The following is a 25,778-nucleotide window of genomic DNA, read 5'->3' on the forward strand; positions in this document are numbered from 1 at the left end:
AGGACATCTCTCTGGCGTTTAATTATTACACTGCAGAATGTTCATTGCAGACAAATGAGTTAAAGCCTCAGGCATTATTTCAAAGCAGCTCTGTCTGAGAGGGAGCGGTGGAGCTGGTGTACACAGTATTAGAAGAGGATATGAAACAAGTTTTGCTTGATTTTCACTGTTGAATCTCATTCCTTGCCAGGAATACAACTGTGCTGAACAGTAAAATCGTTTTGTGCTTGCCCTGTATGAGAATCTAAGCAAGGATTTTTTTAGACTGAAAGGGACCTACAGAGGTCATTTAAGTGAGGTCCCTCCCCGACCTGAGGGGAGAATTACAGCCTCTTAAATATTTTAAAAGGAAGATATTTCCCAAACTCTTCTAATTTGGAGTGTCTTCTAATTTCTAATTATCTATGTATTGCTATGGTTCACTGTTAAGAGAATTTGATTTTTCTGACAAGTATTAAGGAGAATGGGTGAGGATCTGCCCATCAGAATTTTACATATTATCTGAATTATAAGAAGCTATAAAAGGCAAAGAGCATGTTAATGTCTTCCTTCTACTTCAAAATACAGGAGTCATCTTTAGTATATAGTATAATAATTTTTAAACCTGTAAAGAGCTTTAGAATCTGACTTCTCTTTTAGAAGATTACAATATTGAAGCCTCAGAAAATACTTAAGGTAGAGTCACAAATAAAATTCAGTTTTTCTGAATACTTAGGTCAGGATACATTTCCTTACACCATTTAACCTAGCTCTTAAATACCCAAACAAAGGGATATTCCATCTGGTTTCTCCTCTCTCACCCCAAACTACTTTTTAAGAATAAAATGTGTCCACTACTTTAGTATCATTTCCAAGGGCTCTTGCTTTAAGTTAGTAAAACTTCCAGGTCCTCTGCTACTCTAAATGTAGATGGCAACATCTTATTTTTATATAGGTGGCAAAGGAGGCATTCTCATTGAACAAAGTACAGTGAAAAGCCTAACTCAAGCATTTAAAATATTTCTGTAGTAAAGTCTGTGTTAATCTCAGTTTTGGAACAGTGACCGTTTGAATTCTTCCCCATCTCTAAGACCCCACACATTTATTTTTGTGAGAATACACTTTTATATCTATGGGAATAATTGAGCTCATGCAAAATACGAGACATTTGAGCACATATGAGATTATTCTGTTTTTCATACTAAATTAACTATGTTCTTGGTTTTGAGGGTCCTTTGATCCCCATTCTCTCTTACAGGAAACAAATTTTCCCCCTTCCTTCAACTGAATCTACATATCTAAAGAATGCAATTGCTTCATCAATTGCCAACAAATGTTAGCAACTGTTAGCTGTGTCCATAAAGGGGACATTTTTCATCTTTTGAGCATATCCCTGTAAACCACGGATTTACAAAATACTTGAGATTTTGAAATGGGTGGGGAAGGGAATAGGGGAGTTGCAAAAAAAGCTCTCTTCTAATTAAGTTTATTAGGTTTTACAACAGTGGCTGGTCAGTAAAGATAATCTAACAACCTCTTTCAAGGACAGAACGAAAGGATAAAGATTTAAATTTGTAAAGATAAATCTATGTAATGAGAAGATAGGATTGCCCATGAATATGGGTTTATTCATCACAAACTACCAAAACAGAATCAGTTGTTGTTTATGATACAAGGGATTTTAAGACCTTAGCATTTCTAAAAATATATCCTAACCAATTAATTCTGATTTGGGCAAAGATTTAGCTATAGGAATATTCACTGAAATTGTTTATACTAGCAAGATTGGAAATAACTAAAATACTCCATTGGGATTGGTTAAATGTTGTTCTGTCAATATGATACATATTTAATATAGAGACACTAAAAATGATATTTTGGAAGATTACTTAGTTATACGGAAATATGTCTCCAACAAATCATTAAGTGAAAAAACAGATCTCAAAACTGAAAGTGCACTATGACGACCTGTTGCAAATTTTAAGAAATAAAATTAAATATATGTGTGTGCACACATATGTACTGATAAGTATACATACACTCAAGATACACACAAACACACACAGAATACACATAGAAAAAAAAAGACTGGACACATACAGCAAATGGTTAACATTTCGTGATTATCTCTAAGAGATTTTTGTTTCCTTTTTTCTGATTTATCAAACTTTCTGAATTTTTCAAATGAATACTTGTCACTTTTATAAGGAAAAGAGCAGTCAACATCTTATGTGTAAATGACTATTAAAAGATCATTGGGTAGCATACATGTGGAACTTATCAGCTTTAGAATCCTGAAGGCATATGGTTCAAAAGCACAGATATATATGTTCAAAGAATTAAATTAATCGAAATAAATTTATGGTTAATGACCCCATAAAAGGTAAGAAATGTTTGCAGAATGTCTCAAAAGTGTTTGAAGTTGCTATCATAGATGCAGCAGTATACTTTCACAAAACCTTGTGAATAACTCAGAGGGGGAGAACAGGAACTGAGACAAGAAAGGAACATAGAAACAGCTGTCACTGTCAAAGATTAGAAAAAAAACGTAATGGATTATCACTCTGATACAACAGGACATTTCTGATGTTCTCATGTTTTCAATCACTTAATTAACTGGCTTATCTAATACTGATCATGCACAAAGCTGCGTAACAGTAACAGTTAAACAACATGTGAAAAAGCATTTGACATAGTCTCTGTCATTCCATTTTTCTACTTATTTGTACCAAACAACTCCAGAGATGGGCAGGCCACCTTTGTGATTTTACTTTCTTCCTTACTGCACCTATCTATAGCTCTTAAGCTTGTCCTCATCATTTTACTTAAAACACACTCTGCTTTCCAGTGACCTTTCCTTGGGTAAGCACTGTGGTTTAAAAAAAAAATTTTCAATTCATCTTGATCTCTCTTTGAAAACAAGTAATCAGTGGGGCATGACTGTCCCTATTTACCTTCTACCCTTTTCTTTTTCTCTTTTAGTTAGTGGTTGGGGCTCTAATCCTTTCTCTTTTTTTTTTTTTGCGGTACGCGGGCCTCTCACCGCCGCGGCCTCTCCCGTTGCAGAGCACAGGCTCCGGACGCTCAGCGGCCATGGCTCACGGGCCCAGCCGCTCCGGGCACGTGGGATCCTCCCGGACGGGGCCACGAACCCGCGTCCCCTGCATGGGCAGGTGGACCCTCAACCACTGCGCCACCAGGGAAGCCCCTAATCCTTTCTTTGACACTAAGATCTGTATGATCTTGGGCAAGCCAGTTTGTCCTAGCTGAGCCCAACTGGTATGTGTGAAAGCACTGTGTAGATTGCAAAGCATTTACAAATATGATTATTGAACTAGATGATCTCAATTTCATTCAAGGTCTAAAATATTTATTCTATACTTTAAATTATATTTTTGGTGAATTCAGCTGATCCAGGAGTCAGGAATTGCATTTTGGCACATTGCAGAAGATTCCCTCCGTTACAGTAAAGCTGCTGATGATTCAAAACAACAGAATGGGGAATTCCCTGCTGTCCAGTTGGGACTGTGTGCTTCCACTGAAGAGGACACAGGTTCCATCCCTTGTCGGGGAACTAAGATCCTACAAGCCGCGTGGTACGGCCAAAAAACAAAACAAAACAAACAAACAAACAAAAAACCCAGAATGATTTGTAACCAAAAACAGGTTCAATGACTTCAATTACTGAGGCTGAAAGTTACCACGAATAATACATGATTTTAAGGAGAAGGCTGAATTCGTAGCCAACACCTAAAATCCCCATTTTCTACATTAGAAAACCCAACTTTTGCCCTTCTTAATCTGATAAATTTAAATCTTAAGATTTTCAACTGAAATCACATTTGAAAGGGCTACTACCACTCATATAGCATTTTAGTACATTTTGCTGGATATTGTCAATGTTGGAATAGTGATTACAGCAGGCAGGAAACAAGTGAGGAGACACACCAAAACACACACATAAAATCATAGACTCTCAGAGTTGAAAGGGCTTCTAAAAGTTACTTAGATTAGTGAGTCCCAGAGTGTGGCATTTCAAAAGCTTATAAAAGTTAAAAAAGGGGCTTCCCTGGTGGTGCAGTGGTTGGGAGTCTGCCTGCTAATGCAGGGGACACGGGTTCGAGCCCTGGTCTGGGAGGATCCCACATGCCGCGGAGCAACTGGGCCCGTGAGCCACGACTACTGAGCCTGCGCGTCTGGAGCCTGTGCTCCGCAACGAGAGAGGCCGCGATAGTGAGAGGCCCGCGCACCACAATGAAGAGCAGCCCCCGCTTGCCACAACTAGAGAAAGCCCTCATACAGAAACGAAGACCCAACACAGCAAAAATAAATTAATTAATTAATAAACTCCTACCCCCAACATCTAAATAAATAAATAAGCTGGATGTTTAAAAAAAAAAAAAAAAGGTTAAAAAAAAAAAATGGTGGGGAGGACAGACATAAAGTATCAACTTTTAGTTTTGCCAAACAAGGATATCAACAAAACAACCATCTACCATCAGGACCATATTATAAAAGGGCACTTCAACAACACATATATAGGAAGATAAAACCTCATAATAACGTGTAATTTGAAATTAGATAAATTAAAGAAAAACGCATTATACTTCTCTTTTCTAGTTATCTCATGGAAAACTTGATTTGCCCCTGTCCACGCACAGACCTCTGGGAATCTGCACTCCATGCACACCGTTATCCCCCAACCCTGAGTTGAGCATCTGTATCCTCACTACAACAACAACAAATCCGTTTAAATGTATACCCCATCCCTTATAGGGAACTCCTTAAGCTGAGGAATCCATTAAATTTTGGATGGCTGTGGTGGAAAATCAGCAGAACAGTAGCTATCTCTGAAAACTTGGAAACTTCAAAATGCTTAAACTTGACTTTTTTTTTTTTTTTTTTTTTTAAGACCAAACTCTAACAGCGGAGAATTTTAAGTAGGCCAGACATGCTTTAGGGTCACCAAAGGAGATTGCCTAACAGTGTTGATTTGGGAGTCAGGTGGCCTGGGTTTTGGTAGTGCCTCAAAACTTCATGCTAACCCTGAGTCTTTTCACTCTGTTTTCAAATTCAAGACATTTAGGTCAGCGCTTTATGAATACAAATATTTAAGCTAGAAACAAGAGTAACATGTAGGAATTCCAGTTATCTTCCAGGATGAACCCCATTACTAACTACTTCATCAGCTTTCAAACTTGCAGTTAAGTCTACATTTTTTCCAGTTTTAATGAAATTATTTTATTTGGGATAGATTTTGCTTAAATGTTCACAACTGAGGTTTTGATTCACTCATTCATCAGGGTTTGATTCATATTGCAGGTGATAGCATCAACACGCAGCTTTCTTCTGTGATCATTACTACCAAGCCCAATTTTCCCAGGTCAAATTTTGTAAACCAAAATGTGCTCAAGATTTGATTCGTTGACTAATTTTTAGTAAAAATTTTACTGTGTAAAGTTTTAAACATTGTCAATTTCATTTTGTAAGAGTTATTTCTACCCTATGTTTTAGGGTCAACACTGCAGTTTTCAACACGACCAAAATATGATTCTTCAAGGTTTCTTTTGCGGGGGGTCGGGGGCGAAGAGGATAACTTTCATATGGGCAGTTTTTTCACGGCAGTAAATCTTATTTTCTATTCACCATATACGGGCCATTAACATTACTCGAATATTTTTTTTTCTTCCTTTGGGAATCAAATATCATCAGTGGGTAAACAACACAAAGACACAGAGCGGCAGGGTTAATTCCTGCTTTCCCTCTTTTTCCCCTCCTGTAAAAACAGGGAATCCAACACTCCGTAAAGCGAACTCTAATAAGACTAATGAACTAGACTGCTAAAACAGGGAGCCCTGAACAAACCCAGCCCGCACAGGGCTGCTTTTCTCTAGAGGCGATAGCCTCTTTCAAAAGAGAAATTGAGCTGGAATGGGCCGGTTGGGGGAGTAGCCCCAGTAAAGATCAAAAGGTTAAAAACCACCTCAAACAAAGAGCAAAAGTCAGTACCCAACTCCCAAGACCTGACGTATCCATCTTCCACGAAAAATGAAGGTAACTCCTCCCTAACATGTTCTCGAGACCTGGGGCCGCGTGGCCTTTCAGAAACCAGGCGGGGCTGAGGTGACTAACAAACAGGTAGTTAGCTGTGGAACAGCCACCGACCGGAAGTGGAAATGAGCCCCGGGCGGGGATGAGGCGACGCCACGGCACGCTTGCGCAGTCAGCGGGGTTGCAGTACGCGTGCGCAGTTGGATTGTGACGGGGAGACGCTCGGAACGTGGGCCGTGACTCTCACGGATCTGGTTCCGCCCTCCCCTCTCGCTGTCGATCCTCCGGGGCTAGCGCCCGCGATCCTTTTCCCAGAGTGCTCTGCGCCGTGAAGAAGCGGCTCCCGAGCGCTGGGGGCATTTTGTGCTGGCTGGAGCCGGAGTAACAAGATGGCGGCGTCGGCGGAGTGACAGGGGTCCCTCCGGGCGGGAGCCGGCGGCAGTGGTGGCAGCGGTATCGCCGCCCTAACTCACCGCTCTCCTTTTCCAGCCCGCGACGTCGCCGCGAAAGTGAGGCAGCGGCGGCCGCCAGAAGCAAGTGGCCCAGCCTGGTTACCGTGAGAACCCCCTCAACAGTCTGCGGCCTGGCAGAAAGAAACCTGACAGCAGCGGTGATTAGGTTCTCCTTGGCCGACTCTGGGCCCTGTAACGCCAAGAAAAGAGCCAGCGTTTTCTGCTTCCTGCCGCCCTCCGGAGCCTTGCTCCGTGGACGAGCCCTAGAGATCTCCCGTTCTCCCCTTAGAGGTGTCGGGGCTTAGCCCCAGCCTCCATCTTCGTCTCTCAGGATGGCGAGCAGCAGCGGCTCCAAGGCCGAATTCATTGTCGGAGGGAAATATAAACTGGTACGGAAGATCGGGTCTGGCTCCTTCGGTGACATTTATCTGGCGATCAACATCACCAACGGCGAGGTAATCACCTGGGGTGGGGTTCACGACTACGCTGCGCCTGCCCTGCCCCCCCGCCCGCGAACTGTTCGGGCCTTTTCCCACCGCATGCCGCACTGGAAGTCCAGAGGGAGCCAGTTTTCCTGCCTTAGGAACCTCCTCCGCTTTCTTTCCCTAAAAGGGAAGAACCCAAGATAAATGTTGGGTGTACTAGGAAGTTTCCCAGCTTGTTAAAAATACACCTTAATCGAAATTTTAAAACCGTCGTTTAAGGTGAGAACGGCAAAATCCTATTTCTGTGATCCCCATGTTTTTCTATCTATATTTTTAATTCTGCCGGCGTTCTTGTTCCCATTAGGACAGCATCCCATCGCCTGGTTTCTTCATAACCTCTTATTACGTTTTCTGGATGAATCGTTTTCCTGCACTTTAGAGGACGTGCCGCTTTCGTCACTACCCCCGAAGAAGCCTTTGAGGCTGGTTGTCTCGTTTTATAATTACAAAGAGAGCCTTTGCCCAGCCTCTCACTTCCACCTTCTAGTCGAGAGTTGGAGCTTTGCTCGTGTTTCCCTCTCTTTTCCCAAATGACATTGAACCCATAAGGATGTTGATGCCATCATCCCCTCTTTCCCCTGCAGGAAGTGGCAGTGAAGCTAGAATCTCAGAAGGCCAGGCATCCCCAGTTGCTGTACGAGAGCAAACTCTATAAGATTCTTCAAGGTGGGGTTGGCATCCCCCACATACGGTAAGAATCCTCAAGCAGATCCTCTGAGGGAAGTATGGAAACGGGGAAGATGTGTACGAGGCAGGTGATAGGGCCAGCTGAATCCGGCTCTTGGTATTTGAGTTACCTGGGTTTCCTGTGAAGCGTAAGTCACCACAATCACAGAGTAAATTTTAGTTTGCCAACTTAGTTTAGAATTTCAGTTTGTAACACTGCTGCAAAGCTTCCGTCATTCTTCCCGAGGCTTTCATTTGCGGTTAAAGTATGCGGCTCATCTTTGATCCCAACGCGGAAGGGTTGCCTGCTGCTTTCTTTCCGTCTGCACCTCAGATGTTCTTGGGTTTGTCCGGTGAAGTGGGTTTGAGGGTGCCGAAGTCACCGGGCTGGGCCAGTTCGGGTTGCTATTGGAGCTGGCTTGGGAAATGGCTGCTCTTTTGTTGTGTTTTTGTTCCAACATGTCTTCCTCCTCCGCTTAGAAAATGGCGGAACGACGTGACTCAACCGCATATTCCTGCCCTTTTCTCTGCTTGAGTTCATAAGTTATGCTTCCTTGATTCCCTCTTTAGCAGCCCTGAGTTGATGAAACCTTTGAAAAGCCAAGAATAAAGCTGCAGACAGTGGTGGGGTTCAGGGAAGGAGATGCCATAATGACAGTCTGATCTCTGCAGCAGATGCGATGTGAAATTAAATTTACTCTGCAAAATCCTTCATAGTCTTTCCAGAAGTGTTAATTAAGTCTGTAAAGAATGGTAATGTTTGCTACATTTCAGTCTGTGTACTAAATTTTGTGGGAAATGGCAAAGGCAGTTTGAACAGCGCTATGTTGAAATTGACTCAGTTGTATTAAAAGAAAACTTCATCGTGTAACCACAGTTTGACAAGTAACTTTAACCTGTTGAGTTACTTGGTCAGTAACTCCTCACATCTGGGAAATTGTGGCTTTTTTTGGAGATGTGATATTGGTGAAGGCAAGTAGTAATCAGGATAAAAGATGACCAGATGAAGACACCGGGTTCTTTTAAATGGTTAACTTTAAAGGATTTTAGAAGAGTTTGATTTTTGAGATTAAAGAGCCTCTTCCCAGAATAGAGACTAAAATATAGTGTAAGACTCAACTATTTTCCAACAATTACTCAAAAATAACATTTGCAAAAAGATCCGGAGGTAGTTGAGAATTAACTGGAATGGTATTTACTGTAGCCTCTTGTACTATCGCAGCTTTTATTCCTCAAATCTTGAATTAATGACTGGGTTATATACATTAATTCTGATGTGGAAACAACCAGAGTGACACTATCCTTAAAAAAATTTCCAATACTGATAAACATTTTTAATGGAGAAATTGAATGATACGATTTTCTGTTGGTTCAAAGTCAAAATAAATTATTAGGAAGAAAATTCCAGGTTTATCTTATGAGGTAAAGATTAATGTGAAATCTGAGATAATCCAGATTTGAGATTTTTTAATGGTTCTCATCCCTTAAAAAAAAAAACAACCCTGCTCTGTAGGGAAATAAATTTGTTATTGTGGAAAAATGAAAACCTTGATTAAAATATCTAGCTTTTTTCTTCACAAAATAAAAAATATCAATTGCATTCGCCTAAAATTTTTAAATTCCTTTCTCTTTGCATTTACTTGCATCTCTCCACCCTGGCCCTCGCTGATTTGCTTTCCATCACTAGTTTTTCCTAGAATTACATGTAAATGCAATCATACAGTATGAGGTCATTTGTGTCTGGCTTCTCTAACTTAACGTAATGCTTTTGAGATTCATCTGTGTTGGGAGGTTTTATAAATTTCACAAATCAGGTTGAACTTAATGTATTTGAAGTCATTTTCAAAAAAGCAGTAAGAGCTTCCCTGGTGGCGCAGTGGTTGAGAGTCCGCCCGCCGATGCAGGGCACACGGGTTCGTGCCCCGGTCCGGGAAGATTCCACATGCCGCGGAGCGGCTGGGCCCGTGAGCCATGGCCACTGAGCCTGTGCGTCCGGAGCCTGTGCTCCGCAACGGGAGAGGCCATGACAGTGAGAAGCCCGCGTACCACACACACACAAAAAAAAGCAGTAAGCATCTGGCATTTTCAGTGCTAAACCCAAATTAAATACATGATACATGCACTTTTATTTGGTAGCTTTTTTTTTTTTTTTTTTTTTGGCGGTACGCGGGCCTCTCACTGTTGTGGCCTCTCCCCTTGCGGAGCACAGGCTCCGGACATGCAGGCTCAGCAGCCATGGCTCACGGGCCCAGCCGCTCCGTGGCACGTGGGATCTTCCCAGACCGGGGCACGAACCCATATCCCCTGCATCGGCAGGTGGACTGTCAACCACTGCGCCACCAGGGAAGCCTATTTGGTAGCTTTTATTTAAGGTCAACACTAATACAGACCAACGGGGGCAATAGTCAATATACTGATTACACACATCAATAAATGAAATTGACTTGTGAGCAAAATTCTAAGAGGTTGAGTGCAGAGGGTGTTGTGGTGGTTATAAACTGGATGGAGCTAAAGAGGTTAACCTGACTTTCAAGTTAAGACTTCCTGGGAGAGGAGATGGGATTTCAGGATCTGGCTGTAAGGAAGAAAGCTTGGTGAACTGGTTGGGGAGGGCATCCAACAGTAAAGTGTGGCTTCTGGGAGTGGTGTCTAAGGCAGCATGTAGTAATTGGATGAGGGTGGGGAAAGAGTAAATTTGTTTTATGAGTAGTAGAGTCCAGGTACATAGAAACAAAAAGTGGATCATTGGTTTTAAAGTACAGTGTGAGAGAACTGTTTGTCCACTGAAGTGGGAAAGATAAGAAGGACTTACATATGCTTTCTTTATTTTGGGTGGCAACATCTTCCCCTTTGCTGTTTGTTCTCCATTATTTCCACATCAACTGTATATAGTATACACTTAATAAATATTTACTTGGGAAATATTGAATTAAATTGCTCAGCTTAGCTAGATAAAAGGGCAGTCTCTTCTGTTACCCATTGTTTTAGAAATGTTGACACTAATTAAAAATTTTTAGATTTGCTGCATTTATACCACACTAATATCTCCCTCCTCCCCCAATCCACCCCCACACCCTGCAATTTTCTTAAAGATACTATGGGATATTCTAAAACAAGGGCTGAAAATTACTTGTTTTAGAATATCCCATATCATACCTGCCTTATCAAGTCCTTATTAGTATGTAAGGACCTTACTAAGAGATCTGTTGTGCAGAAGCATAGCATCCAGTGAGTGTAAAGAGCAAGAATGAGAGGATGGCATTCAGTCTCTTGATATTTTTAAGAAACTGAAAGTCCCTGGGCCTTGTGAATTGACCTCTGGCAGCTCATTTTAAATTACTGTGTTTCTGTTACAACCCTCCCTTTCTTTGTGCCACTTTGAACTGAATTAAATTGTTCTCTAAAAAGCAGTTATGTTATAGCCAGGCTCTAAATCTGCCATGTGGTATTGGCTGAGTGATCTGGGGTTTGTCAGTCCCTTAACCTCTTTGGGCATATCAGTTTCCTCATTTTTGAAATCAAAAGAGAGTTTTGCCAGGTTGGTAATTTTCTAGTTTGGCATGCTGAGTTTTGGGTAGGGTTTTGTTTGAACAAGTTTCCCTACTTAAATAAGTCACTGGCCTAGTTGATTCAGAACTTTCAGCTCTGAATTTTAAGATTTATTTTCAGATGGTGGTAGCTAGAAAGCATTTCATCACAGTTTGGTGTTTTGTCTAGATCTTACTTTTGAATGATATTTTAGTAGTGAGATACCACTCAGGACCTTAAAAATGCTACCTGTATCAGTTAAACCATAGGTTACCACTTAGGAGAAAGTAAATTAATGGGATATACTTTTATAGGAAAACATGATAAAGAAGATGGGAGGGGCATAGGATAATTTTGGTTGTCGTTTTTAAATATTTATTTATTTATTTGGTTGCACCGGGTCTTAGTTTCAGCACGTAGGCTCCTTACTTGTGGCATGTGAACTCTTAGTTGCGGCATGCATGTGGGGTCTAGTTCCCTGACCAGGGATTGAACCCAGGCCCCCCTGCACTGGGAGCACGGAGTCTTATCCACTGCGCCACCAGGGAGGTCCCAGTTGTCTTGTTTCTTTAACCACTTTTTTTTTTTTTTTTTTGCCCTCTTTGAATGTCAAATATTCTAGGAGATATTTATAAAGTACTAGTTAATCCTTACTGTCCAGTGTTAAAAGCAGCTTAAATTTTAATCTTAGCTTTTTGGCACTGAGCATATATCCTGTAAATAAGTTCTAATACTCTTATCAGAGAACAAAGATGATGTCTACACTGGGTATGTCTTTATTAGAGAGATAACATTACAGATCACAGGATTCATACAGTAACTGAATCCGTGGTATACTAAGAGTACTTATATTGGTTTATGCTGGATTTCTAGTAATGGAATAATGATGCTTAGATAGCATTTGGAGCTGGATGAAACCTGAGAGATAATAGCCCAACACTTCATGATATATAAATTAGACTGTTGAGTCTCAGAGGGGTTACTAGAAATCTCCTAACTTCCAGTTTTCCTGTGAGCCATTTTCACCTTTATGTCAAGGTCAAATCATGTCTGCTCACATAACCCACACCTTTTCATTTGATGCTGCAGAGCCATATTTTGCCTCCTTCACTCTATGGCGTTTGGTCTCATACAGAAAAACTGATAAATGTAAGTAATCTATTGTTTGTATTATTAGTTAATTAGATCCTTATGATTCTTATTCTCCCTTTTGAATCCATGGATTGCTGGATGAGAACTTTTATGGACATTATTAATTTGTATCTTAAAGTGGAGTAAATACTTGTAAACCCTTGTATAGTCCATGGATTTTACTACCTTGGCTTTAGTCGATTTTAGAGCTAGATTATTTTGTTTCCGAGTACATTTAATCTGTACCTAAAGTATGATTTAGTGATGTTTTCTCATGGTCTGTCCTGTTTAGTATGAAACTTTTATGTCAAGAAGTCTATACAAGAGAAAACTAGAGTTTGAAACAAATGTTACAAATCTAATCTTTTGGTTTACTCCATTTTATTCTTAAAATCAGCCTTTGAGTTTCAACAGATGTTTTTCTGAGGCTAAATGAGTACCTTAATAGGTTTCATAATATAAATGAATAACTAGTCTAAATGATACTTTTTGTTACTGTTTGTATTTCCAATACAATCTCAGGTGGCTCTTGAAAATTGTTAATAACTAGTAATCACATAACATGTACTTATCCATGTGTTAATGGAATTTTTTTTAATGAGATGTAATTTTCATACAGTGAAGTGTATATAGATCAATGTGCCATTGAATCAGTTTTGACAAATGCAGTGTGATGTAACCCACACTCCCTAATGAGATAAAGAATATTTGATTTTTTTTTTAATACTGCTAATCCTTGGTAGGCTATGTTTTGTGACAACATAGGTTTTATATATTTATTTATTTTTTATATATATTTATTTTTTAATCGATCTTTTGAATTGTAGTAACACTATTTTTCTGGATTTGATGTTGATTTGTCTTTATGTAAGACTACAAGTTAGTGATATGTTTATTAGCATGAAGTATACTAACCTAATAAAGTGACCAAGTTGGGGTGGTGATACTCAGTGGCAATTGAGGTCTTTACCCAATTTTCCTCCTTTGAATAGCTAAAATACTGCCTTTTCCTTGTCTGAGAGTCATCAGTGGGGTATGTTTAAAGGAGACTTTGGAAGTGCTGTAGAAAAACGTTTAGTTGGACAGTACATTCTGATCCTTAATAAAAAGGGAAAAGGAAAGGGCATTATATTGAGAGTCAATACTTAGGGTTCTGTCTGTGATGTCATCTAGATTTGAACCTAGGATGAATTCCGTCATGCATGTCAACTTTGCTTTATAAAAGGGATTTTGTAAGACCAACTTGGTCTTAAGAGGTTTTTTTTTTTTTTTTTTTTTTTTTCTTGCAGTATGCGGGCCTCTCACTGTTGTGGCCTCTCCCGTTGCGGAGCACAGGCTCCGGACGTGCAGGCTCAGCGGCCATGGCTCACGGGCCCAGCCGCTCCGCGGGCATGTGGGATCTTCCCGGACTGGGGCACGAACCCCTATCCCCTGCATCGGCAGGCGGACTCTCAACCACTGCGCCACCAGGGAAGCCCTTAAGAGTTTTTTTAATGCTTTATATAAATTGATGGGATCAGTAGAGTGAAAGGTACATCTTCCATTCTCTGCAATGACATTTTGTTTTAGTTACCTTTTATTCATAACATTGATAATGTACTTTGAAATAAGTGGGTAGTTGGTTGAACTTAGTGTGGCTAAACATTCTTCTTTCCATCTATGCGCAAGAAAAAAAGAATCAACCAATATCCAGGCATTGCACATGGTCTCATTTAATCATTACAACAATCCTGTAAGTTGAGGTTTTATATAAAGTGTGAGTCAAAATGGTTAATTTGCCTGAAGTCACACAACTGATGTGTTATTTGAATAGATCTTACTGCCTCTTTCAGTGGTTCCCAAACTTTGCTGCACATTGGAATCACTTAGAAAACTTTAAAAAAAAATATTGACACCTGGCTCCTAACCTCAGATATTTTGATTTAATTGATTTGGGGGTATGACTTTTAGTATTTCTTTTTCTTTTTTTTTTTGGCTGCGTCATGCGGCTTCTGGGATCTTAGTTCCCCAATCAGGGATTGAACCCAGGCCCCCAGCAGTGGAAGCGCAGAATCCTAACCACTGATCACCAAGGAATTCCCACTTTTAGTATTTCTTAAGTGAACTGAGCTGAACTCACTAGGCGGTATGCAATTTACAAATGGAAATGTGGCTGTACTAGTTGATTTAGCTTTGAATCCTGATATAAAGATACTACCATATCAAAATGCTGTTGTCTATTAATTTCACAGTAAAGGCTTGCTAATGTGGTGGACATTTGTCAGCATAAGTATTTATCAGTGGTGAATTGGCCTTTTGGAATTTCTTTTGGTTCTGACTTGTAGTTTTTGTACAGTTTTTTTTATTAAAGGGAAACAAGATGGTGACAGTGACTAAGCATACATAGTACACATCATATGTTTCGTTTGTGCCATCTTTAAGTTTGCAATGGCAGGGTTTGCAAATTAACCTGAAATTGAGGCTGTCCTATATTTCAGGTTGTCTGGAAGCTGCTCTTGAGTACTTATCTGTTACACTTCCTTACACTGCCAGATTATTCTGTCCTTAAGGTGGCTTTTATGGCAAGGGGAGTGTGAGATCTGATTTAAAGCTGCCTTGTTGGAAAGTAGTAGCATGAAGTTTTTGTAAATTTTGTTTTAAGTTCCAAATTTTCCAAGTCTTTCAATTATATTAGAAGTGACTAATACACTGTCCTTGGTAACACTATAGTGAAATTCTTAAAAGACTGGATTTTATACCTTTTTGTAAATACCATTCTTTTCCTTTTCCATTCTTTTACTACCCTGTTCACTATGTATTCACGTTAGGTTGTCTTGCTTTTGGCTCTTTTCACTTGATTGAAATTATTGTTACCACTAAGCTTCACTTATTGAAATCCTCGTGTTCTCATTTTTGGACCTCCATAATATTAATACTTTGTATCCTTAAGGAAGGGAGTGATGTTGGGTTTTTCTCTAAAAATTAAAGCTCTGTTGTTGGAGAGTGTCAGTGAACTTTACAGTACCTGTACAGTACCTTCTAGAGAATAAGCAGACATTTTTCATTCAGTCAACAAATACATATATTTGAGTGCCTGCTACATACTGGGTGGGCAGTTTCAGATATTGGGCACATTTCAGTGAACAGACAAAAATTTTGTGAGGCTTACGTTCTTTTTGAGCATCTGCCATGTACTTGACATGTATATAATTGTGAATTTGTCTCTCGCTGAAAATTAGGAGCAAAGATGTCTAAATCTCCTGTGAGGACATGAACCTTCCCTTAACATCAAAGGGATAATCTGAGTTTGAGCCCCAAACAGCATTCTGAACCATGCAGAGGTTGCCTTGATTGGAGAGGTCAGCAGGGACCCCATTATGTCTCCCTGTGAATCCTGCTTAGTCAGCATTTCTCAAACATCAACCATGCATGATAATTACCTACAGAGCTTGTTTAAAATGTAGAGTTTACTGCCTCACCCCCAGATTTGTTTGACCAGTACTGGAATGGGCCCCAAGAGTCTGTATTTTTAACAAGTAACCTCAGATAATTTCTGCTAAAGACCACAGAACCACGCTTTGGGAAATACTGTGTTGAGGTTTTGACACTCCATTGTATTGAGCAGTTGGGGGTAGTTAGTGATTATTTTGCTGAGAGTGCTCTGACTATTGTTGTCTTGGTTGTTGTCATTTCATAATTGTTGGGCAACTGCTTTTTGTAATGAAAGTAATCCTTTTGTTTGTGTAGTGCTTTTACAATCTCATAATTACTATTATATTTCTTGATAGGTATAATAGATAAGTTATATTAAGAATGTTTATCAATGGAACTTCCCTGGTGGTCCAGGGGCTAAGACTGCGCTTCCAATGCATGTGGTCCAAGTTGGATCCCTGGTCAGGGAACCAGATCCCACATGCTGCAACTAAAAGATCCTGCACCCCGCAACTAAAGCACGTCACAACTAAAGATCCTGCACTCAGCAACGAAGATGCCGTGTGCTGCAAATAATTCCTGGTGCGGCCAAATAAATAAATATTTTTTTTTAAAAAAGGTTTATCAGTGAGCAAAAATGGCTTATGCAGGCAAGAAAATGGCAAAGCCAGAACTAGAACCTGTTTTTTTGGCTGCTGGTTCACTATTCTTTGCACTATATTGCATATACTGTGAGTTCAACCAGCTTCCCATTTTCAAATCCAACTTCTGGTTTACTGGGCCACTTTTTAATTGTCTAGTCACTGAAGGGCTTATTTTTATAAGTATATATTGCGTAGTTCTATATTATTAGTTCAGGTTCACATAGAATTTAAATTTATGGATAGGTACTCATGTGTTCATTCATTGCTTTTTTTCTTTCAGGTTAGATCGTTCCTTTATAATAGCTTACGTTGCCTCTTCCATTTTTCCCCTTTCCTATATCTTGCATTAACATTTCAAGCCCAGACTTCATGTTCTTTCTTCTGTTCTACTTTTAAAAGATTATATCAAACTTTGGAATTGTTTGTTTTCTTTTGTGTTCATTTGCTAATGCAGAGAAATTTGAGTTAAAAATTTTTTAACCTGGAATCTGTCTACTTAAGAAGGATTTGCTAAGCAAATTAATTACTGTAGAATGTGGGGGGGGAATGTTTCATCTAGCCAAGATTATTTGTTCTCTTAAATCTTTATATGTAAAACTGTCTTAATACAGGTGATTCCTATAGTGCAAAAAGTACCCTAAAGGAAACCGTTTGGTCTCTGAAGTGTACTAAGAGATATTTTGATTTGTTACTTTTTTGCTCTAATATTTTTTTAAGGTATTTATGCATGCATGCATGCATACTGCACTGGGTCTTCGTTGCGGTGTGTGGGCACAGTAGTTGTGGCACGTGGGCTTAGTTGCCCCTCAGCACATGGGATCTTAGTTCCCCCGACCACGGATCGAACCCGCATCCCCTGCATTGGAAGGTGGATTCTTAACCACTGTGCCACCAGGGAAGTCCCTTGCTCTAACGTTTTAATGTACGTTTTCTCATATTTCTCTTCTTAAGGAGTGGAGGTAAGTCATTTTAGCCTTGAGAATTTGAGATTTAAATTAGGAAGAAGGAAAAGGGGGCCCAATTTTGTTTTGGCTGCCTCATGCGGCATGCGGGATCTTAGTTCCCCAACCAGGGATCAAACCCATGCTCTCTGCATTGGGAGTGCGGAGTCCTAACCGCTTTAAAAGTAGGATGGATGGTTATAGCTTTGGACATGTTGAGTTCAAGGCACAGGGTATCCCAAGTTTAGCTCTTGTATAATTAAGTTAGCAGAAAATACAGACCTAATCCTAGGCCAGGGAACTAGGAGTGGTGTTAGATCTGAGTAAGATCAGCATAGAAGTGATCGTGGAGAAAGGAAATGGAGAAGTGAGGACTCAACCCTGTGGTGGAAATTCAGAGTTAATCAAGGCAAGAGGAGAGTTGGGATAATGGGGTGTTGCAGTTAAAGGAAGTCAGTTTTTAGGAGGAGCTAATAGCTATTCCAGAGAGAGAAAAGGAATGAGACTTTAAGGCTTTGGGCTTTGGCTGGAATAGAGCTCAGTATACAGTCATGCTTAGTAAGTCACTGTTGACTCAGTGATATGGCCTGAGGGCAGTCTGGTGGGGGAATAAGGATATAGAATTAAAGGATAGGCAGAGATCAGATTTTTGGAGTTCCTCATATATATATGAAACTTTGCTTTTTTGGTGTGTAATTAGGGAGGGGCATTGGTTTTCATAGCAGAGAAACGACACCATGAAACTGTAGAGGAGTGACTGAAAGTAGGAGACTATGTAGAGAGGTAGCGGGCATTTTTCAAAGTTTAGCTCAGATACTAACTTTTCTTGGAAGCCTTCCCTTTTATCTTTTGAATAAATTGCTTGCTCCTCTGTGGGTTTTTGTTGTTGTTGTTGTTTTGTTTTGTTTGCTGTACGCGGGCCTCTCACTGTTGTGGCCTCTCCCATTGCGGAGCACAGGCTCTGGACGTGCAGGCTCAGCGGCCATGGCTCACGGGCCCAGCCGCTCCGCGGCATGTGGGATCTTCCCGGACCGGGGCACGAACCCGTGTCCCCTGCATCAGCAGGCGGACTCTCAACCACTGCACCACCAGGGAAGCCCTTTGTTTGTGTTTTTAAAATTTGCGGGTTAAGGAACATTTATGCATCTTTTAAGGCAGAGGGCAAGGAACAAGGGGACTGAGAAATGTGGAAATCCTACAGCATAATTCAAAGATCTTAGGGATGATATTGTGAGCAAAGGATTAGTAGTAGCAGTTAGGAGGGTTAGGATGAAGAAGGAAAACGAATCATCTTAGTTGACATTATTATTGCTGAGTGAAACACATATGATGCCCAAGTTTTAGATCTTATTCTGCAGTCTGTTTACCTTAAAAATCTGTTTAGAGCAGGGTTCTTAACTTGGTTCAGGGATTTACCCTCCACGAGGTCGGTGAATTGGATAGGAAAAAAATTCCATCTTTATTTTCATGTACCTCTAACTGAACCTAGTTTTTCTTTTATAAACGTAGGCAACAAGTCCCCACTAGTTTTGGCAGTACCTATGGCTTTGTCACCAATAGAAATCACAGGTACTTTCATATTACATTATTGTTGCATGTAACTCAAAATAGTCTTTATATCCAAAATTATAGTACTAGTTAGACCTGCCTCTAAATCTTATTTAATGCTTTAATAAAGAGCATGTATATTACTATATCAAGATTGATTTTAAAGTAATTTTATGGTAACTGAATTTCTCTAAAATTGGTTTTCTTTATAATGCTATGTATTTTATTTTATGCATTTAAAATACTCTGAGAAGGGATCAGTAGGCCTCATTAGACTGCCAAAGGTGGGGGATCCATGACAATGAAAAAGATTCAGAACACTTGGTGTAGAACTAGCACCTCCCACCCACTCACATACAACTTGTTTGGGCAAGTTCTTGGTTATTGTAGCTAAATACATTTGATGCAGGATTGGTCTCTGAGTTGGTGGATTTCCAGTATTTATTTTCTTTTTCCTTTCTAGTCTTGTTCAATTTTAAATTACTTCTGTGCTTATCAGTGCCCTCCCCAGGGGTGTGAGATTGTAAGGGTGGGGAAATTAGCCAATTAAAAAAGGTTTGGAAGACCTAGGAAAGTTCTGGGAAAGGTTCAGTGAAGTAAAAGATAGAATTAATATCTAAAATTTCTTGAAATCATCACATTATCAGAATTATTACTCTGATCACCATACCCACAGCTAAAACTGTGGTTCTTTTCTTACTTAATGTCTAAATCAGTTTTTAGTATGGAGAAATCAGTCTAATCGGTATTTGTGTTTCTGGTTCTAGTTGCTTAATTCACCAGAAAACTTAGTGTCTGTTTTCTTTATTAAACCTGATTTTCCAGTTCCCTGCAGTAGCCAAATAGCAGCAACGAGTGTCTTTCTCTAGTGAAAATGCTCTGGATCCCAAACTATTCCAAAGATATTTCTGCAAGTTGTAAATCCAAAGCATTATGAATAAAAATTTTGTGTTACTGACCTTATAAAATATGAATTGTGTTTTAAATGAAATTGCAAGAGGAGGAAATAGATTGATGGTCTTAAAAAATTTTTTTGGCTGTATTGGGTCTTCGTTGCTGCACGTGGGCTTTCTCTAGTTGCAGTGAGCGGGGGCTGCTCTTCGTTGTGGTGCGTGGGCTTCTCATTGTGGTGGCTTCTCTTGTTGGGGAGCACGGACTCTAGGCACAAGGACTTCAGTAGTTGTGGTGCACAGGCTTAGTTGCTCTGCAGCATGTGAGATCTTCCCAGACCAGGGCTCGAACCCGTGTCCCCTACCTTGGCAGGCAGATTCTGAACCACTGCGCCACCAGGGAAGCCTGGTCTTAAATTTTTGATGGCAAGAGAAAAGTTTAGTTCATTAAATTCTAGGTAGCTAGGTATTCAAAGTAAAACGAAGGCCACAAATCTAAGGAGCAAATATGGGCAGAGAAGGAGAATGAGAGTTACACAGCAATCTTGTATACCAAGAGTTAATAGAAAATCAGGAGGTGACCCACTTTTTATTCCCGTATCTAGTTCTTTTTCAGAAGCACTGAAGAGTTACATGAATCAAAATGTAGTCAAAGCTGTGCATCATAGTTCTGTTTTCATGATGAATGCCATTAATAAAATGGAGCTTAATAAGTACTAACAATTCTAGGTTAAAGGGTTACAGTGTCTTAAGACTCAAGTTCATAGATGCTTCCACCTTTCAGAAGTAATCAACTATTGAATGCAGTACTAGGAGGATTGGTGACTTCTGAGACTCAGGAATTTAAATTGAGAATTGAGGGCTTGTGTTGTGGTTGAGGGTCGCCTGCTGTTGAAGTCTGGTAATTTAGGAGGAGAGGGGGAGTAGGAAGTGCCTTTCTTAACTGTTTTAAATGAATTGTCAACCCCAACACACACGCCAGAAACAGAACAAAAAGAGAAAAGAAGGCAACATGCCATGATTACAATGAGAAGCAAGAAGAAAGATACAGGAAAAGATACACAAGAATTGCCTGTAGGTGATTTTTTTTTGGCCCATGGTAATTTGGGTGCTGTTGAAGGATGGGAAGAAGAGCTATCTATAGTTTTTATAATATTATGAAAGGCAAAATTCTACTGTTAAGGATGGTGCACATAAATATTAATGTATAGGAACATTAAAAGGAATTCAGACAAAAGAGAGTAGGGTGGCTGGAACTGTTAGCAGTAGCAACCTAAAGGGGGAATTTGAGCTAGTTCTTGGAGTTGAGCGAGATTGTACTAGACCAGATCCTTAATTTCTACCCTCATAAAAAGGAACATAAAAGTTGGATGATGATAAGTTGGCAAGAGACTAAGTTTGAGATACACTGTCTTGAGAATGTAGATGCTATGAAAATGGGTATGTTACAGCACTGATTCAGTGCCCATACTTTTAGTTCAGTGAAGACTCTGACATTAATAATCTAAAGATGGGAAGATAAATGGCATAGGAAAAGACATTTATCTGTTACGACTGTCACTTCTAAACTTTTATAATTATTTGACTTATTTGAATCAAAGATGAGTAGATGCTTCCTGATGACTTTATACTTTGGGTACAGGTAGTATTTTTGTATTCCTTGTTTCGTTTTCCTCATCTGCCATGTCACGCATGCCCTAGCCTGGTAAAAACCTCTAATATAGCTTTTTATTCTTTAATTCAGCAAATGTTACTGATCATTTCCTGCATGTAAGGCATTGTGCTGGATGCTGGGAATATAGAGTTGCGAACAAGACATAAAATGGCCGCCCCTATTGTACTAGGATTCTCCAAAGAAATAGAACCGATGGATCATATATACAGGCATACCTCAGAGTTATTATGGGTTCAGTTCCAGAATACCACAGTAAAGCAAAGTCACACATTAAAAATTATGTTTACACTATACTGTAGTCTATCAGGTGTGCAATAGCATTATGTCCAAAAAAATTGTACCTACCTTAATTTAAAAATACTTTATTGCCCAAAAAGTGCTAACCATCATCTGCGCTTTCAGTGAGTGGTAACTTTTTGCAATAATAAATCAAAATAAAGATCAAAATCAAAAATAAAGATCACAGATCATCACCATAACAAATATAATAATAACGAAAATATAAAAATGTGACAAAGACACAAAGTGAGCATGTACTGTTGGAAAAATGGTGCCGATGGATTTGTTCAATGCATGGTTGCCACAATTTGTAAGAAATGTGATACCTGCAAAGAGCAATAAAGCGAGATATATTTATAGGTAGACAGAAAGAGATTTATTATGAGGGATTTGCTCACACGATTATGGACGCTAAGAAGTCCCATGACCTGGAAGCAAACTAAATGCCCATCGACAGACGAATGGATAAAGAAGATGTGGTACATATATACAATAGAATATTACTCAGCCACAAAAAGGAACAAAATTGGGTCATTTGTAGAGACGTGGATGGATCTAGAGACTGTCATACAGAGTGAAGTAAGTCAGAAAGAGAAAAACAAATATCGTATATTAATGCATGTATGTGGAACCTAGAAAAATGGTACAGATGAACTGCTTTGCAGGGCAGAAATAGAGACACAGATGTAGAGAACAAACATGTGGACACCAAGGGGGTAAAGTGGTAGTGGGGGGTGGTTGTGGGATGAATTGGGAGATTTTGACTGACATATATATACTAATATGTATAAAATAGATAACTAATAAGAACCTGCTGTATAAAAAATAAAATTCAAAAAAAAAAAAAAAGGAAGTCCCATGACCTGTGGTCTATAAGCTGGAAGCCCAGGAAAACCAGCAGTGTAGTTGTGGATCAAGCCTAAAGACCTGAGACCAGGGGAGCCAATGATTTACGTCCCAGTTTGAGTCCTAAGTTCTGAAAACCAAGAGCACGGATGTCCTAGAGCAGAAGATGGAAGATGAATGTTTCAGCTCTAGCAGAGAGGGAAATTTCTCTTCCTCTGCCTTTTTATTCTGTTCAGGTACCCCACTTTAGGGAGGGTGATTTTCTTTACTTAGCCTGTCATTCAGATGCTAATCTCTTCTGGAGATACCTTCACGAACTGTTTTATGTTTTACCAGCTATTTCAGAATCCCTTAGCCCAGTCGGGTTGATGCATAAAATTAACTGTCACCAATCAAGTCAGAGGGGGAAGACCTACGTTAAACAAATGTTCTTTTTTCTCTTGTTATTGTTACAGGGATGGGCATATTTAGGTCCTTTAATCTGAACTGAGTATTTACGATAATTACACTGATTTACTATTCTTGGAAGTCCTTGGGTCTCAGCAATACCTAAAATATTTCATTTCAGTCATTTTATTTCTTTTCTAAGGTATTTCCATTTTCATCGAGATTTATTAGAGAAAAGAAACCTCTAGCTCCACATCTCAACTATAATATAACTCTTCTAATTGATTCTCATGTCATTGTCACTCCTTCCCCTACTCCCCAGTTTCCATATTGCATACCGATACCAAGGCCAACTCTTAATACTTAATTATATTATGTCCCAGCCATACTCCACTGATAATTCCTCAGTTATCTATAGAATTTAAAGCACATTAGTCTGGTATTCAAGAGTCTATAATATAGCCCCAAACTATCAGTCACTTTGATTCGCCCCTTTATGCGAGCCCATGGTCTATTCTTGCCTCTCTCTGCCTAGCACATCTTTTTTTTTTTTTTTTTAATTTATTTTTGGCTGTGTTGGGTCTTCATTGCTGCACACGGGGTTTCTCTAGTTGCGGCGAGCGGGGTCTACTCTTCGTTGTGGTGCGTGGGCTTCTCATTGCAGTGGCTTCTCTTGCTGTGGAGCACAGGCTCTAGGCGCGCGGGCTTCAGTAGTTGTGGTTCATGGGCTCTAGAGCATAGGCTCAGTAGTTGTGGCACACAAGGCTTAGCTGCTCCGCGGCATGTGGGATCTTCCCGGACCAGGGCTCGAACCCATGTCCCCTGCATTGGCAGGTGGATTCTTAACTACTGCACCACCAGGGAAGCCCTTAGCACATCTTTTTCTACCTTACCTATCAAAATATTATCCCTCCTTCAGGATCTGACTGGTAACAGACCATTTTCACTAGGTTTCTTTCTTTGGACAGATGTAGTTCCCACTGATTGTTTGCTTTTTCTGAATTCTGTTAGCATTTTTTGGTCAGCCCTGTTGACTGTGCATGTATTATCTTAGGCTTGTGCTTTTTATCTGTTTCTTAATTTTTTAACTAGAATTAGTTTGGATATGGGTTTAGAGGAAGGAAATAAGATCAGACAGATAGACCTTGCCTTCTCTTAGCATCTTCTTCAGAGCTTAAGGTACCTTTTTTATGCTCTCGGTAAGAAATGATGGTTTTCTAAGTTGCGAGCTCACATTCCTTGGCCTACTTCCTTGATTGGTCAGGCAACACTAAGTCTAAAGACATTGATTTGAAACAAACAAACAGTAAATGAGACCCTGCCCCCCCCCTTTTTAACTTTTATCCATTAAATTACTTGATTCTTCTGCATCTTTTGATAGGAAGAATAAGGTCCAAATCAAACCAGTTTGTTTTTAATCTCGTAAGTATCTTAGTTACCTACAGTGTGCACATTACTTAACCATAGTGTACTTAGTAGCAACACATTGCTGCTTATGTTGAAAAATGTCTAAAGATAAGACCTGAGTTTCTGGTTGAAGGCACCTCGAAAGTGGAGAATAGGAGTGAGGTTTTCATATTTATGGGTTTCAGATTGTCTGCAAACTTAAATGATCTCAGAGAATCAGCTTAGTGCTTGCTCATTACCCAGGTTCTATGAAGACATAAGACAAACAGTAGGTTTTATCTTACAGGTGTAGAGAGAGAAACGCCAAAGTAACAGTACCTGAATATTTGTATTGTCAAGGGGTTAGATCTTGGATGTAAGCAGTAGTCAGTGGTTATAGGAATTCTGTGAAACGGGAGACCAATGTGGGATAGGCTACTTAAGGAAGATATCTTTGGCAGCTGGGTATTAGGATGTTGCAATTGAAAATGGAGAGTTAGCAGCTTGCAGAATAAAAGTGGAAAAGGTAGAGGTGAAGGTAGAAACTGAGTAAGTAGGATTTGGATAAGCAGAAGGCTGTTCCTGGCTCCTAATCTGTGTGTAATAATGTCGGGATGGGTTACAAAGGTGGAAAGCACAGATGGGGAGGGTGTGAGGTGTTAGGTTTAGAGAAATAAGTTATATATTCCTTGAGATCAAAAGGAAGAATGAAAGAAACACCTGTCACTTAGGTTTAAAGAGTTATAATACCAATTTCTAAGAGGAAAGACCTGATTATTTTAGAAGTGCCATAGTTGCACCATGGAGGAAAATGCCTTTGAATCATTTATGTTTTAGTTGTTTTTTTATGGATTATCTTCTTGATATTGAGAATAGGGGCTATGTCTTAAACTCATACACTTAAGCAATATGGAGAAAAATGCCTAATAACTTGTTTGTTTTTTTTAAAGTGTGTTTCCGAATTCATCTAATTCCCCCTTGTTTCAAATTATTATGAGAGTATTCTGTTAAAGGCTTACTTTACATATGACTTCCCACAAAGTGCTTTATGAAATTGTGTGATTGCATGAAGATGTGAAGTGTGAATTTGTGCCTTTGACATTTCAAGTTTGTTGTTTGGGTTGGATGGTTGTAAAATTCACTTTATTGTAATTTTGTTAGGGAGTCATTGGTACAAATTTGTTGATGTAGACATGAGATGTAGTCTTATGAGAGTTGATTTGTGCTTTCTCTTTTCCCTTTGATTTTTAGTGACTTCCCTTAGCTCTTTCTGGATTTGGTGTTTTTTTATAGAATCATTTATTTTTCTTTAAAACCTAGATAAATTAGATTTTTTTTTTTTTTTTTTTTTTTTTTTTTTTTTTTTGCGGTACGCGGGCCTCTCACTGTTGTGGCCTCTCCCGTTGCAGAGCACAGGCTCCGGACGCACAGGCTTAGCGGCCATAGCTCACGGGCCCAGCCGCTCCGCGGCATGTGGGA

General features: G+C 39.6%; 1 protein-coding gene across 6 annotated transcripts in view; it reads left to right on the forward strand.

Moving 5' to 3' along the window:
* The first annotated feature begins 6,319 nt into the window (after nt 1-6,319).
* The window catches only part of CSNK1A1 (casein kinase 1 alpha 1), a 49,476-nt gene continuing 30,017 nt past the window's right edge, over nt 6,320-25,778 (forward strand). For 3 of the 6 annotated variants that reach the window (XR_014294003.1, XR_014294004.1, XM_082620589.1), the window contains exons 1-2: nt 6,320-6,937; nt 7,552-7,658. Coding sequence is in view for 3 of the 6 variants with exons in the window: in XM_082620589.1 (XP_082476715.1) it covers nt 6,815-6,937; nt 7,552-7,658 (230 nt within the window). In the remaining 3 variants the exon portion in view is untranslated. The remainder of the gene's footprint in view (nt 6,938-7,551; nt 7,659-25,778) is intronic. The other 3 variants (XM_082620590.1, XM_082620591.1, XR_014294005.1) reach the window with 2 other exon arrangements.

Source organism: Mesoplodon mirus, assembly GCF_964341445.2.
Source record: "Mesoplodon mirus genome assembly, chromosome: 5".
Classification (NCBI taxonomy): Eukaryota; Metazoa; Chordata; class Mammalia; order Artiodactyla; family Ziphiidae; genus Mesoplodon; species Mesoplodon mirus.